Source organism: Sorex fumeus, unplaced genomic scaffold, assembly GCF_029834395.1.
Source record: "Sorex fumeus unplaced genomic scaffold, SorFum_2.1 ptg000039l, whole genome shotgun sequence".
Lineage (NCBI taxonomy): Eukaryota > Metazoa > Chordata > Mammalia > Eulipotyphla > Soricidae > Sorex > Sorex fumeus.
In genome coordinates, this window is record NW_026606096.1 from 29,200,678 (window position 1) to 29,216,572 (window position 15,895).

General features: G+C 37.0%; 1 protein-coding gene across 2 annotated transcripts in view; it reads left to right on the forward strand.

Annotated features, from left to right (window-relative positions):
- Positions 1–15,895, forward strand: part of LRBA (LPS responsive beige-like anchor protein) — a 600,455-nt gene that overhangs the window by 394,748 nt on the left and 189,812 nt on the right. For both annotated transcript variants that reach the window (XM_056119139.1, XM_056119141.1), the window contains exons 40-41: positions 12,054–12,171; positions 14,800–14,902. In XM_056119139.1, coding sequence (XP_055975114.1) covers positions 12,054–12,171; positions 14,800–14,902 — 221 coding nt within the window. The remainder of the gene's footprint in view (positions 1–12,053; positions 12,172–14,799; positions 14,903–15,895) is intronic.

A 15,895-nucleotide genomic window follows, 5' to 3' on the forward strand; every position in this document is an offset into this window, starting at 1 on the left:
GTGTTATATCTGAAGCTGGGCGTGAACATAGTATTTAGTTTGATGATCTATTATGAAACCAAATAGGAACCTTAATTTTTAAGTTTTTAAGTGACTCCAGCAAGAGTAGCTGGGTAATTAATAGGAATCAGAGGACTGAAAATAATAAGTGTGAAAGTGTTTCCCATTGATTAGGGAAAGTGTACTGAGGAGTTTAGGTTCTTGGCATGAAGTTCTATGGGGCATGTTTCTAGTTTGCTTCTCATTTCTCTTCTCTGCCCTTCTATGAACAAAAGTAAATTTCTTGACAATAACAAATATTTACACTTTAGTCACTTGAGAAACTTCACTAGCTAAGTTGTGTAACAAGGAAATAAGTTCTTAGCTATAAACTGATATTACTTTTAATTTGCTTACGGGTGGAGCGATAGCACAGCGGGTAGGGCGTTCGCCTTACAAGCGGCCAACATGGCCGACCCGAGTTCGATTCCTCCGCCCCTCTCGGAGAGCCCGGCAAGCTACCTAGAGTATTTGATATGCCAGACACAGTAACAACAAAAGTCTCCAATGGAGACGTTACTGGGCCCGCTCGAGCAAATCGACGATCAACGGGAGGGCCTTTACCTTTACCTTTTGCTTACGGGTTGGAGACACACACCTGGCAGTGCTCAGGACTTATTCCTGGCTCTTTTATCAGGGATAACTCTTGGTAGGGCTTGGGGACCTTATTGGATGCTGGGGATTGAATCCAGTCAGCAGCATGCAAGGCAAGCACCTTACCTGTTATATTCTCTCTGATCTTGATATTATCCTTGCTTAAAGTTTTAGTTCTTTCCACCACCCACCACCAACCACCCCCCGCTACACCCAGTGGTGCTCAAGGCTTACTCTTGCCTCTGTGCCCAGGGGTCATCTCAGTCATGCTAAGCAGACCGCATGTGGTGCCAGGGATGAAACCCCAGTCAGCCGCATGCAAGGCAAGCACCCTATGGCCCTGGCCGCTTAGTGCTCATGTCTGTAGAGGTTTTTTTGTTTGTTTGTTTGTTGCTTTTTGGGTCATATCTGGCAATGCATAGGGGTGACTCCTGGCTCATCACTCAGGAATTACTACTGGTGGTGCTCGGGGGACCATATGGGATGGTGGGAATCGAACCTGGGTTGGTCGCATGCAAGGCAAATGCCCTACCCGCTGTGCTATCACTCCTGTAGAGGTTTTTTATATCAGGATTGAGTTCATGAAATAACAGTTTGCACTGAGAAGGAAGTTTATCTTTTTATTTTCTTTATTTTTTAGTTTATCTTTTTTAAAGTGTGTATTAAACAATATTCTTTCAAATATTTTCTAGTTGGTGCTTATTTACATTTAACTCTTAATGGCAGTGATTCTCAACCTCTTCCTAACTGTGGCCCCTTCTGCCCTTGTTTTCTTCCTGTGGTCCCTTATCCTCCACATTCTCCTCATCTCATGCTTCATTCCCCATCCTCCCACTTGGAGTTTCCATCTGTGGCCCTCTTGGAATCTTCTTGGAATATAGCTGGTTTAAGGAATAGAAAGCTTATGATTTTAGAGAGTTGACATGTGTCAGATAATAGGCAAATATACTGTATAGTTTGAAATCAGTGACAGTAACATGGTATACTTAAGAGTTCTGAGAAAATTTCAGCATCTCTACATTCTAAATGGAAGAATCACAAAATGTAATTTATATTACCATTTCCCTCATACCATATAAGAAAATATTAAATATAAATATTTTGAAGAATAAAGCAACTAGAAGTTGTTAACATAAATTATGCAAAGTGACTTTAGGGATCGGGAATTAAGCAAAAGAACACTGAACTACTTTTGGTAGGAAATAAATAAATGAGAGAAATGTCCCTTTTGCCTTTTTAAATTTTTTAATATACGGGCCAGAGAGATAGCACAATGGGTACAGGACTTGTCTTGGACCAGCCACCCCACATTTGATCCCCAGCATTGTATCTGGTTCCCTGAGCACTGCAGGAGTGATTCCTAAGTGCAGAACCAGGAGTAAACTCTGAGCATAGCTGAATGTGATGCCAACCTTTGCCCCCAAATTTGAGTAGATTAATGCATAAACATGTTGCTATATGAATTATGCACTTTTATGCTTATTACAACTGAATGAAAAAATAGTGATATAAATAATTGTCTACTAGTTGTAAGCCATTACTTGGGCTATGCAAAACTCTTTCCTGAATAAAGGTAATAAAACCTTGCTAAGGTTCCAGATAAAATATCGTTTAGTGATTTTTTTAATTCTAAATTATTAAAAAATTTTATTAAAATTTTTCCTTTTAGTACAGATAAGTGGAATTTCTGTAGCACACTGAAACCATTGGGAACACATCACACCTTTCCCATGAAAATATTGATATTGCATCTTTGTTTATGTTTGTTTTATAAAAGCCTCCATATATTTCTGCTTTAATTCAGGTTCTTTTCTAAGCTTTTTCTACTCTCTGAAAATTAATTCTTAGCTCTTTTTCTCATGTACTCCTATGAAAAAGAGTAGGCTCATCTATGTTTATATTCTTCCTTACTATCCTCTTATAATTTATTTTATGTTCTTTCAAACAAATAATGTACAGATATACATTAAATTTGAAAAACTATTAAAATTAGTTGGATGATAGATAAATGCCTCCTTTGTTCTGCCTTTTCATTACCCCATTTGGCTTTTTACTCATTAAGAATTATATTGAATGTTAGTTCAATAAGGCATGGCTTTTATGATGTATCATTTAGAATGCAAATTATTTTAAGCTGAAAAATATTAAAAATAAAACAGTGGGAACTAAGGAGTCTGAATTATTTACAGGCCAAGGGCTTAAAGGTATATCACTCCAGCACAAATATTAAATTATGAAATGAGAATTTCAGTTTGCCATAAATCTGTCTGCCATAGCAGCTTAAAATAAAATAGTTTTACCCATCTAAAGCAACATCAATTTGCCAGTCAGTGCTTCATGTATCAAAGAGCGTTCTGTGAAAATATCAATATCATTGGTTAATATAAATGAAATTAATTTTTAAAGCTGGGCTAAAGGTTGACATCTGAAAAATTGCATTACTTTGCAGAAGAGAAATTTCTGTCTTCTAGTGAAATTTCAGGTCATGAGGGCAAGTAATTTTCACAATCTTCAATGGGAGCCAGTGAAATATGAACTTCATTGTCACCTAGCCCCAAAGCGATAAGATAAAATGAGCTGATACATCATTTGCTGTGGTTTTATCATCTCCCTCAGTAATTGGAAGAGAAAACATAAGAGTGTGTGTGTGTTTGTAAGTCCCCCTCCGGCCCCTCCCATTTGCCCCATCATCCACACCCAGGCTAAAACCATTTTAGCCCAATCAATACCGAGGTCACATAGCATTTTATTTATATATTTTTAATTTTTCATACTGACTAAAGTGCCAAGTAGAACATTAGAGTAATGAATATGTTTAATTGAATTTGTCACCATGAAAATGCTAAGGAGAATACTATACTAGTGAACAGAAGGAAGAGATTTACTTTATGGATTCAAAAATTAAATAACATTGATTTAAAAGAATTTTTCAGATTCATAACTTTTGTATGTTTATTATTATTATTCTAATCTTTTTAACTTTGGCAGCATTCCATGTGTTTGTGGGTATATATTTAATAGTGAAATTATCTTCGTTAAAATTTCGATCAGTGTCAGCTATGTGGTTTTTTGGTTTTTGTTTTTAATTTGAAAAAAAGCCCCCTCAGCCTGGAAAGACAGTGTATGGGCTTTCCATGCAAGAGTCAGATCCCAGTTCTATTTCCTTGTTCCAAAGATGCTCTGCAGAGCACTGCCAGGAGTGAGCTATGAGCACAGAGCCAGGAGTAGGGCCTAGAGCACTGTGGGTGTGGCCCAACCAGCACTCCCCACCATCCCCAATAAAGGACCTCCCCACTGTACTGCAGTTGGGGAACATGTGCTGTGGTTAGAGAGCATTTACTGAGGTTAGAGAGCAGTGCCACCAAGGTGTTCCAAGCTACAGTGCATCGCATCCTGCGGTCCTTGCATTGAACCACCGCCACCTGGTTAGCTGAACCGCCGTTCTCACCCTTAACTTCCCGAGCACTGCTTGGGGAAAACCTTTCCTGCCAAAATGATGCAAATTTAGTTTAAGACTTTATCTCTGAAAAATTGAAACTAAAAGTTACATAGTTGGTAATGTACATATTTTATTAGGATTAATTAAATGCTATGTGTTCATATCAAGCCTTAGAGAAAATTATATTCAGTAAAATATAAGATCTATGTTAATAATAGGTGGTACAAATTTTAAATATTTGTGGTGCCAAAACAATAGTACGGTGGGTAGGGTGCTTGCCTTGCACACAGCCAACCCACGTTCAATCCCCTGCATCTCAGGCACTGCCAGGAGTGGTTGTGAGTGTAGAGCCACAAGTAACCCTCAGTATTGCTAGGTGTGGCCCAAGTACGAAAAAAAAATTAAATACTTGATTAAAATTACTTTGAGGCAGTTTGCTAAAATTGCAATTTGTAAATTAAGTCTATCTACACATATAATTGTGGTGAGTTATAATATTTTTCTGTTATAATTTTGAAAATTCGATATGCCAGACACAGTAACAGCAAAGTCTCCAATGGAGACGTTACTGGGCCCGCTCGAGCAAATCGATGATCAACGGGAGGGCCTCTACTATAATTTTGAATATACTTTACATAGTTACTGCTGAGCCATATTAGGGTGTGAACATTATGACAAATGGAAAATTGGGTTTCAGTCTAGGGAACTGGCTTAATAGGATCAGTGCCTGCTTGGTGTACAGGACGCCGGGTTCCACCCAGCACCACATGGTCCCCCAAGCACCACAAGGAATAATCCTAAGCGTCTCTGGGTGTGGTCCCCATAATACCCAATAATAAAATTAACTATCATGAAACTTGGGTAGGAGAATTACTGCTTAATTGATGACATAATTAGTTTCTATGTGATAGCTTCAAAATTTTTGTTCTGATTTAAAATCTATCCAGATGGTTGGAAATAGTTTTGTTGTGAAATTTTAAGGGCTGTTATTGGTATATATTATCAAATTTTGCCTTTATTACATTCTTCAGAAATAGGGAATTGTCTGCACAAGTGAATTCTCCTCAAAATTTGTGAATATTGGAAACTAGGATGTGTAATACCACTTTTCACTGTAATAACAGCATTTTAGGACATCTTTTATTGATTTGGCTGAAGTCTATTTATATAGATTTCTGTTCAACTCTTATTTTTAAGGTAAGACATCTGAAAAGTTTTTAATATTTTTCCTTTCAAAATATATTTTAAAACATTTTAAATTAAGTGTAGTTTTAGGAACAGAGCCTTTTTATCTTTAATGAAACAGATAAGGCTTTATTTTCAAACTATTTTAAATACACTTGCAAAAAATGCCTGCTATTTAAAAACTAAACATATCCTGTAGTTAGCCAATAAGAGCAAATTTTTAATTTAACTTTTTTTCATGAGGATGATAACTTTTATTTGAATAAACTCACTTTTTGAATAAATTCATAAGCTTTGGAAAAGAATGATCAATGTAGAAAATGCTTTTACTTTCAAGCCAAAAATGCAACAGTGATACATTTTCAGAAAAATATCATAGTATACTATTGAGGTGTATGTATTTGAATAAAAATACTATATCATTTTTTTAGATGCCACAAATTTTAGATGAAAATTTTGAAGGTAATATGTTGAACCTTTAAAGTTATTCTGTGCACATATGTACATACATAATTATGTGACTATATGTGTATAGAGACATGCAATTGAAATTAAGTACTTTTTTCTTTACTTTGTAACTGCTTTACCAGAACACTTAATAAGCCAGTTGTGTTAGAACAAAAATTTTAAAAATGAAAGTTGAATATGCTAATAATACTGCTAGGAATATTAAAGCAAAGTGATAAGGATTCTAAGAGAGTGTGCTTGTGGGCTTAAGCTTGCAAGCTCCTCTAGACTTGGGGTCATAACTGCACAGCAATGGTAATGATACGGTTTCCATAGCAACTGATTCATTGGAGGGCTAGACCTCTGTCTAGGGTGCTGTCAGTATATGTAGAGTTTCAGTGAACAGAAAGTCCCAAAGAAGGGTCTGTTTCTACCTAATCCAGTTTTAATTGAACTCTAGAGACTTTGAAGTGAAGCCTCAGACCAGGAATGTCCTATTCCAGTAAGAAATAAGCCTCGTGCTTGGCTCAGCCTCAGCTGCTGTTCGGTACTGACATCTTCTCCTAATGAATACTTTAAAAAATGTTTGTGTATCAATTTTGGCAAGTAATTCTGTAGGAGATTTTGTTTGTTTGTTTTAGAATTTACAAAGGAGAGGAATAGTGAAGTATAAAAGGTTTTGTTTAGGAAATAGATGGAGGGAGGGGAGGGGAGGGGAGGAAGAGGGAGGAAAGAAAAGATTTTAGTTTTGAGGGCCTGGTGAGATAGCGCCAAGGGGTGTAGCACAGGCTTTGCACTTTTGAGATCCAGGTTCAATCCCTGGCACCAGATGGTCCCCTGAGTACCACCAAATGTAGCCCCAACCCCCCCAAAATAGAAAAAGGATTTTGATTTTTTTCATACAGTTGGTGATTCAAATAATTTTCTCTCCACTTCTTTCTCTTATTTTTAAACCGTGCTTGACTTATGTACATTTAATTTTGAAAGCATGCTATTTATAATTCAGGGTCATACCATTTATATTGGTTTGAAAGTACATAAAATAGTACTAGATGCTATTTAAATTATGTCTACAGACTAACAGTATAAAAACTTACATGAGGTTGAGATTGACAATCAGAAAACAAAATATGGGATGGAAAGATAATACAGTAGCTAAGGTTTGCCTTGCAGGCGGCGGACCCGGCTTTAATCTGTGATAGCACGTGTGTTCCCAGAAGCCTCTAGGATGATCCCCAAGAGGAGAGCTCTGAGCACTGCCGGGTGTGGCCTGAAAAAGCCAAATAGTAAATGGTTTTGACATAGGGAAAAAAATGGACTAGGAGGAATAATTTAGTAGTGTCTACAGTTACTGTCACTGTCACTGCCCTCCCGTTGTTCATCGATTTGCTACAGCTGACCCAGTAACATTTCCACAGTCTGTCTGTCTGTCCTCCCGTTGTTCATCGATTTGCTCGAGCAGGCCCAGTAATGTCTCCATTGTGAGACTTCTTGTTACTGTGTTTGGCATATTGAATCTCCACAGTACTTTATTAATTTTTCAAATGTATGTAATGTATCAAAATATCAGGATTTTCTAAAATTTAATAAAGGTGCATGGAGCTTGTCATCTCTAGTTTTGAGTTTGATATACATTTGATAATAAAATATTTTAAAAGAACCACTTGGTTTATCTCAAGTAGATTTTTAACACCCATACTATTTAAAGAACTGAAATATAAATTAAATGTTTTTTTAAATTGGAAAACTAATTCAGTACATTAAAATCTTATTATAGTTTTTAGTACATTTATTCTGCTGATAATTGGAATTTCCTAGAATATAATTGCATCTTCAGTTGCTTGACCAAGCTTTTGCAATGATTGATGTCACCATTATAAGCAACAGGTTTTATTTTATAGCTCTAAAGATATAAAAGGTAGACTTTTCAGATTGATGTGTTGAATATTGAATATTCTTGGTAGGTATAACAGAGCCTAAGATATACTTTGTTGCTTATTTTCCTCTTTCACCTAATAAAAAATGTGTGGTGGATTAAAATTTCTGATGAATTGAGTTCTGGTTTAACAAACATTTAAACTTACTTTTAAAAATATGCCAATTTGATGCATATGGATCACTAGAATTGTGGATTAGGAAATTTAGTTATCAGACAAACTGCAAAGCTCTAACTTTTCAAGGAACGTGGTATTAAAATATTGAACTTTTCAGGCGTCATTTTTATTTTTAAATAGTCGAACAAATTAGATTCTAAGTATTGAGCACTTACATTGGTTTTTCTCCTGATTGATAGATTCAGAACAGCAAATTCAAATTTCAGTCAATGCTAGGCAAATAATGGTAAATGAGGGAATAGAGTCTGTGCCAAATAGAATCAAGATAGAGTCTGAGGCTGTGCACTAGTGTCTGACATATGTAATTACCCCTTGAGCAAGTGCGTGGGGTTTGAAATCTCTGTCCTGCACATTTTTTTTTTTTGTGGCAGGGGAACACCTGGTGGTGCTCAAGGGGTTACTCCTGGCTCTGCACACAGGAATTGCTCTGAGTGCAGAGTAACAGGGGACCATCTGGGATGCTGGAGACTGAACATAGCTTGGCCCTGTGCAAGGCAAGCACCCTAACTGTTGTCCTTTCGCTTTGGTCCTTTATATTAGAAGAATCAAAAATGGTGGAAGGGACTGCTCACGGGGCGCTGGAAGGTGGTCAAGTGTTCTGCATGAAACCCTATCCATAATAGCACTGCAGACCACAGTGCCATTTTTTTTTGTCTTGGAGGCAAACTGTAGGTGGGAGAGAAATGGGGGAATGGGAGGGCATTGATGGAGGGAAGTGAGTACTAGTGAAGGGATTGGTGATGGAACACTGTACGTTGTAGGAACCCAATCATGAATAATTTTGTAAAGGTAAAAGGTAAAGGTAAAGGCCCTCCCGTTGATCGTCGATTTGCTCGAGCGGGCCCAGTAACGTCTCCATTGGAGACTTTGTTGTTACTGTGTCTGGCATATCCAATACTCTCGGTAGCTTGCCGGGCTCTCCGAGAGGGGCGGAGGAATCGAACTCGGGTCGGCCATGTTGGCCGCTTGTAAGGCGAACGCCCTACCCGCTGTGCTATCAGTAACTAGTAAATTTTTTTTTCAACTCCCTTGATACCCCCCCTTTTTTTTTGTGGGAGGCATAACCAATAGTGTTCAGGCATCACTCCTGGCTTTGTGCTCAGAGATCAGTCATAGTAGGGTTCTGGGGACTTCATGGGGTACCAGCGGTTGATCCAGTTAGTTGTGTGTGAGGCACGTCCCTTACTTGCTGCACTCTGGTTTTATTTAAGAATCAGCAGGAGATCCAAGTTTGACAGCCACTATATTTTCTCCTGAGAAATCAAAAATGTAAATATATTTATTTGTAGGTATCAATTTTTCTCAGGTGTTTTCAACTGCCTAAAATTTTAAAGCACATGGCCCAAACAAAATTAATTGGAGCGTAGGTGAGATTTAGGTTGACATTTGTTGAATCCTTTACTCATTCAGCACTGTCAGGCCAGGGAGTTAGCACCAGTGATAGAAACACTTGCTTTGACCTAGGTTTGACCCCCAGCTCAACCTCATTCTCTGAGCACTGGCCAGGAGTGACTTCTGAGCATCTTGCTGGGAATATTCTCCAGCTCTGCCACATACGGTACCCAAACAAAACAAAATATCTACTTTGTGACAGATACTTTTCTAGAAAATGAAAGCAGAGGGTTTGCTATAGTATATAAGTTCCCAAACTTATTTGGCCTCCCACCCCATTCTGAGAAAAAAAAATTACTATTGCCCGCACTGGAAATCGTCCTTTGCTAAGTGAACAAGCAACAAGTGACCCCAATTGCACCCGAAGCTACAGTTTCCCCCATCAAGCCTTCCACTGCCCATGGTGGGACCATATTGCCCCCTTTGGGGAACACTGGAAAAATTAGATTCTAGAATGTGTTGCTAGAAGTGTGTTTGGAGATAAGGAAACAATTTTAGATGGTGGTAAGTTTTTGAGAAGGAAATTCGATGGGTGTGTGGTAGGATGAGATGGCAATGAAGACCTTAGAGCTTTGTTATTTGACTTGACTGAGGCAGAAATGTGTGAGTGAACCCCTCTGCCCTCTAATGAAGATTTGGAAGGACATAGAAAACAGCAGGGAAAACATGTCCTACTGGCCTGTGAGAGAATGACCGGAAGCCCAGCTGGAGGCCACAATACATTTGATAAAGAGTTTATTAGGCATGTAATGCAAAGCCACTGTATGGTATTAAATATAGGAGTGATATAATCTAATTTTAGTTTTAAAATTTAGCTACTCCGTCATAGACTTGTAAATGAGACCAAGGAGGAAACCACTGCAGTCTGGAAACTGCAACCTACTAGTTGTAAGAGAAAAGATGGTGTGCAACTTCTGGTTTTTGGTGGGTTACACGCGGTGGTGCTCAGGGATCACTTCTGGTGGTGCTCAGCCCCATGCATCTCTGTGATTTTGTGTTTTTATTTTTTAAAGTTTTGGGTTGGATATAAAGAACAGGGGGCAGGCACTCGCCTTGCCTCCAATACTACATATTAGCCCCTACAGAGGTGACCCTGAGCACAGAGCCAGGAGCCAGCCCTGGGACTCTCTGATATGGCCCAAACCACACATTCTTTCCCACAAAACTTCCTGAAGGCAGAGGAGACAGCATCGAGGGCTGGAACGCCTGGCTGCCTCCCAGTTCAGTTCCTGATACCATGTGGCCTTGTGTGAGCTGGAGCACTGGGGGCCCCAAGCATCACCAGTCCCCGAACTGACCGTCAGGCCTTTTCTCCTGAGGAGTCCCCCCTACAAGTCTTTAATTGGACCCAGAAATCCATAGCAGTCACACACCTGCTTGGGGGCCCTGCACAGGGCGCCATCCCTGAGCCTGGACAAAGCATTGTGTTTGACTCCCATCAGCTTGGGTGTGTCACTGCATTAGCATGACAGCAGGGAGAGAGGAAACTGGGAAGAAGATCAAAAAAGGGCCATTGGAAGAGGAGCACTCCTGTTGTGTTTCTTGTACTGCTCACTTTCTTTGGTCTTACATGTAGGTGTTGGTTATGATGAACACGTTAGAAGGATATATATTTCTATCACCATTCTCCAGTGGAGAAAGTGATTAGTTGTTTGGCCCTTTGAATTTTTGATTTGGTTCTTTAAAAAAAAAATAATCACTGAGTCTTAGAGCTGTGCCCATTCTTTTACTTGTATCACATGTAAAAGTCAATTTTGTCTGAAAATCTAAATAAATAACTTGATTGAATTATATAAGGTTGAACCTTTTTCTCCAGAGAAAATTGCATTTTTCCTTAAGGAATGTAGATTTATTTACAGTTAAATTTCTTTAAAAAAAGAAATGAGTGAAGAACAATGTTTATATGGAGATTTCCTTATGATACATCACCATAATGTTTTGTAATTTTTAATTACAAGGACTTTTAAAAGAGTATCTTTTAATTGTTGAGCTTAATTTGCTTTTCTTGTGTTTTCATCTGGCTTTGCTATCAAATGCACTTCATTTTCTCTATTAATGTTATTTGAAGTACCATGTGGAGAAATTCCAGATCTGAGTTTTCATTAGTACCTTCATAATTAAGCTTTTGAAATAAATTTTGAAAAGAAAATTGAATAACAAAGCAACAAAGTGGTTTAGGACTAAAGACAGGATTATTTTGAGTTGGTAACATATTTTAAGCTACTGCTTCTGTCACATGGGCTGACAAGAATTGTAACAAGTTCCTCTGACAACCTCCTGTTCCTAGAGAGATTATGCTGAGTTCATCTGCAGGTTTGTGTTCATCCCAACTGACAGAACATGCTTAACCTCTTATGCAGTCAGTTTTGTGCTTTCTGAATGAGTGACTGTTAACAGTGACCTTAGAAGTCGGATTACTAAAAGTTATGAATTTAAGTATATAAGTATGTAAAAAGGCCCAATAGCTGTAGTATAATCATGTAGGTTTGAAATATATATATATGGGATCTGTAAGCATGTGGAATTTTGTTGAGGTCGTCTTTTAAGACTTTATTTGAAACTTTTTTTCCTATAATATGACTCAGCCAATAAATAGTGACAGTGTGTATTTTCTAAAAAGCAGCACCTGAAATTTTTGCTTTAAAAGGTTATCAGATGTATTTATAAATAGATGCTCTATAATTTGCTTTGCTTTTTAGTTTAGCCTTATTTTCCATAAATTGCAATTGATTTTCTTAGTCTGCTACTAAATAATTTAAAGAAGAGAAACTTTTCTGTTTTAATTGTGCAAAGAAACAGAATTCTGTTACTGGTCCTTACTTTGGATTTTTTTCCCCCCACAGATCCTGGCATATACAGAAGGGCTGCATGGAAAATGGCTGTTCACAGAGATTCGATCAATCTTTTCTCGTCGTTATCTTTTGCAAAATACAGCCCTGGAGATCTTTATGGCAAACAGAGGTAATTGTTGCACAAGTGTATTGTTTGAAAGCTGACCTCTGTTTCTTGTTTGAACTCTTTCTGTTTCCTTAGATGGCATTTGTAACCTGCCTTCTGCCCTACTGACCTCTCCTCCCCAACTACATACATCTTGATATTCTCCCCGTCCCCTCCCCCATTGATTGATTATTCTTAGTATTATTTGTGGTGATCTTACTTTTTCTGTCCATATCACAAATTCATGCAAGGATTTATACATTTTGGAAGTAACTAGCTGTTTAATAAGTATCAGAGTTCTGATGTCTTCAACATCATTCTGATGCAGTATTTGTTCTGGAAGGTGGCTGCATTTGGAGAGGGGAGAGGGTAATCAAATGACTTGTGCATTTATTTAATCTCTTGTCCGATCTATTGTCATTTATAAAGGAACCATTAGAAAATGGTACTGAAGTGTCTTGGTTGTTTTGTATTACATCATTTGTGAGAGAACTAAAATTCAATTGTGAGCTTAGAGTGGGACTTGGTGAAATTCATTAAGACATGAAAGAGAGACAAGGTGAACTTGAAGGAAAACATTGGTGGGATGAGTAAAAGCATAGAGGAAACGGATATCAATCCTATTGGCATGCATATACTTCATTGCAAGTTGAAGATTTTTCATTTTCTCTTTCTATATTCCACAAGTTTTTCTTTTAAAATTCTATGCATAACAAAAATATGCTATGAACACCTAGATTTCTTTAGGGAAAAGTGATTATCCTTTTTCTATTTCATCTCCTCCCCCACACATAGCTTTCTTTACTAATGTAAACATTATTCTTCCGGCAAATAATCAAGCAAATGTTTCACAGTTTAGTTCAGCCTGTATTCTGGCCCTCTCAAAGGGTTTTCAACCTTGCTTATTACTTGCTCAACCTCCTTTATTTTCCTTCTTTGAAATTTCTTATATATTTTTGCTCTTATATTTTTTTTTTTCTGTTGCCTTTCCAACATGGCTCTCATCATCTCCCATAATTGTGATCTTTTTTTTTTACCATTTTTTCCTTCTATTTTTGTTGTTAGAGTGAATAATAATGAGCACATTAAAAGGGTATATTGGGTTTGTAATAAAACTTCCGAGTATTTGAAGTACTTAGTAATGATCACCAATTTATGTGTAAAATGCTGGTGATTTTAGTATTAAAATCTAACATCAGTGGTAAAATCTATTGGCCTGAAGTAATTTTTGTCGAGGATAGAGAAGAAGGATCACCTTCCAGATGATCTCTTAGAACTTCTATATGGCCCTGATAGTTAAATTAATAAAGCTAAAATTCTAAGTGCAACTAAATTAATATCTCAAATTAACTTTTATGTTTTTATTTTTGTATTCTTAAAACTACAATGTGTACCAAAATTTAATGTTTATGGTTTCATATACTGTATTGACAACCATTTTCAGTATACACAAATGAATTAATAAAATAGAAATCATTAGAAATAATTTTTTTAAATTTTAATGTAAATAAAAACCACAACTGTTGAGTCCATCTAGAGTTGAAATTGATTAGATAACTTAGCTCCAATATTAAAATCAATAAGTATAAGGAAAAATCTTTTTTATGTGAAAATTGTTCTATCTGATCATGGGGTTGTTAAGTCTTGTCTAATTTATTAAACTGTTTATTAAACTAATTTATTAAACAGTTTATTGCTACGTCCAGAAGCCCCAGCAGCCACAATCCACCTCCCACAATCAACACTGTCTCAATTCATTTCATTGGTCCACACCAGAGATCCTGAAGCCCTCATTTTTCAATACTGAAATTCCAGTAAGAACACACCAAATTTGATAGGAAGGTGACATTGAAGTCAACTAAACTCAATGAACAAAAATAATAACACAAGAGGGCTCAATTAAGTTTTACTCTTGAACAGTAAATTTTTCCTTTATTTCTAGATTATACAGATTTGAAAAGAAAAGATTTAACAGAGAAAGATTGCAGAGAGATTATTTTTAAGCTTTATCATTGGAAATAAATATAACTGATAATTTAGTTGGTATATAAACACTATTTTGGTGTCACATTTACAATATGAACTTAAATTTTTCAATTTATTACAGAATTTCATGAATATATATTTAATTTGCCAAAATTTAATTTTGTAAATTCAGAGTTATAGCTAGACAATCCCTGATTCATATCATATAAATGCCACAACACCTGTTAGAACTAATATTTAGAGAAGGAATTGGCCAGTTAAAAGTGTTTGTAAATGGAATGAATATTACCAGTACCCCCCCACACACACACCAAAAGGGACTCATATATGTTATGATAAAGTTTATGCATTAATAATTGTTTGGGAGCTGTAAATATAGTAGTACAGTGGGTAAGGCAGTTACTTTTAATGCAGCTGACTCAGATTCTATCCCTGATAGCCTCAGTGGTCCTTCAAGCCCTCCAGTAGGGATCCTTGAGCACAAAGCCAGGAGTATTCTTGAAGTACTACCAAGTGTACCCTTTTTAAAAGGAAAATTAAAAAATTTTTTCTTAATATATATGTGAATTAAGTATAAATATTTAATGGCCAAGAAATTAGTTTTCCAGCAAGAAAATCACAAACTTATATTGTGTTCTAATTATTTTTTTTATTATTTTTTCATAGTTGCTGTGATGTTCAACTTCCCAGACTCTGCTACAGTAAAGAAAGTGGTTAACTCTCTACCTCGTGTGGGTATTGGAACCAGTTTTGGATTGCCTCAAACCAGGTACTATTTCGTATAAGAATAATATGAAAAATCACCTGCATTTATTTTTCTTATTATTTCTAATTTGTATTTTTAATGCTTCATAGTAGGTTATGATTGTTATATGCTTTTTTTTTTTGAGCCAGCTCAACACTTGACTGAAGAAATTAGAAAAGGAGAAGAAATCTAAATCAAAAAAATCTGGAAAATAAAAGATAAAGGCAGAATATTAATGAGAGAAAAACAAAAATAGTAAACAAAAATCAAAACAACAGAAATACTTTCAACGTTAATAAGCATAATGAATGTCTAATCAAGACGTAATAGAAGGAACCAGAGTGATAGTACAGTGCATTGGGTGCTTGCCTTGCAATCATCTGATTCCGGTTCAATCCCCATCATCCCATTTGGTGCCCTGAGCATCACCAGGAGTCATCCCTGAGTTAAGAGCCTGGAATAAGCCCTGAGCGCCCCCAAAACATTAAAAGCAAAGAGACATAAGAATAGGTGCCAGAGAGATGGTACGGATTAAAAGTGCTTGTCTTGCATGAGGCCACCCCTCTTAGGTGGTGGCACCATGTACAGTCCCTCCAGTAATAGGACTGACCCCTGGGCAAAGAGCCGGGAATAAACGCTAAATACAGCCAGATTTGACCTAAATCTGCCTCCACCACCCACCCACCCCCCTACTGCAAATAAACAGAGCAAGACTTAAGAATGTGTGTAGCGGTCAGGAGGTAAATCACAAAATTGGAGCTCACGTCTGACATGCATGGGTCCCAGGTTCAGTCCCTGGTAATCGCCAACACTGCTAGGGAGTTGTTGTTTTCTCCCCACCCCCCAACCCCCACTGGAAAAAATAATGAAATATCACAAATAGCCAATATCAGGAATGAAGATGAGGCTGCTGTTGCAGATTCTGCAAATATTAAAAATGAAATATTATGAGCAACTTTATCCTAATTGGTTAGCCAGTTTAGATAAAAGTCAATTAAAGACACACACAGACTATCA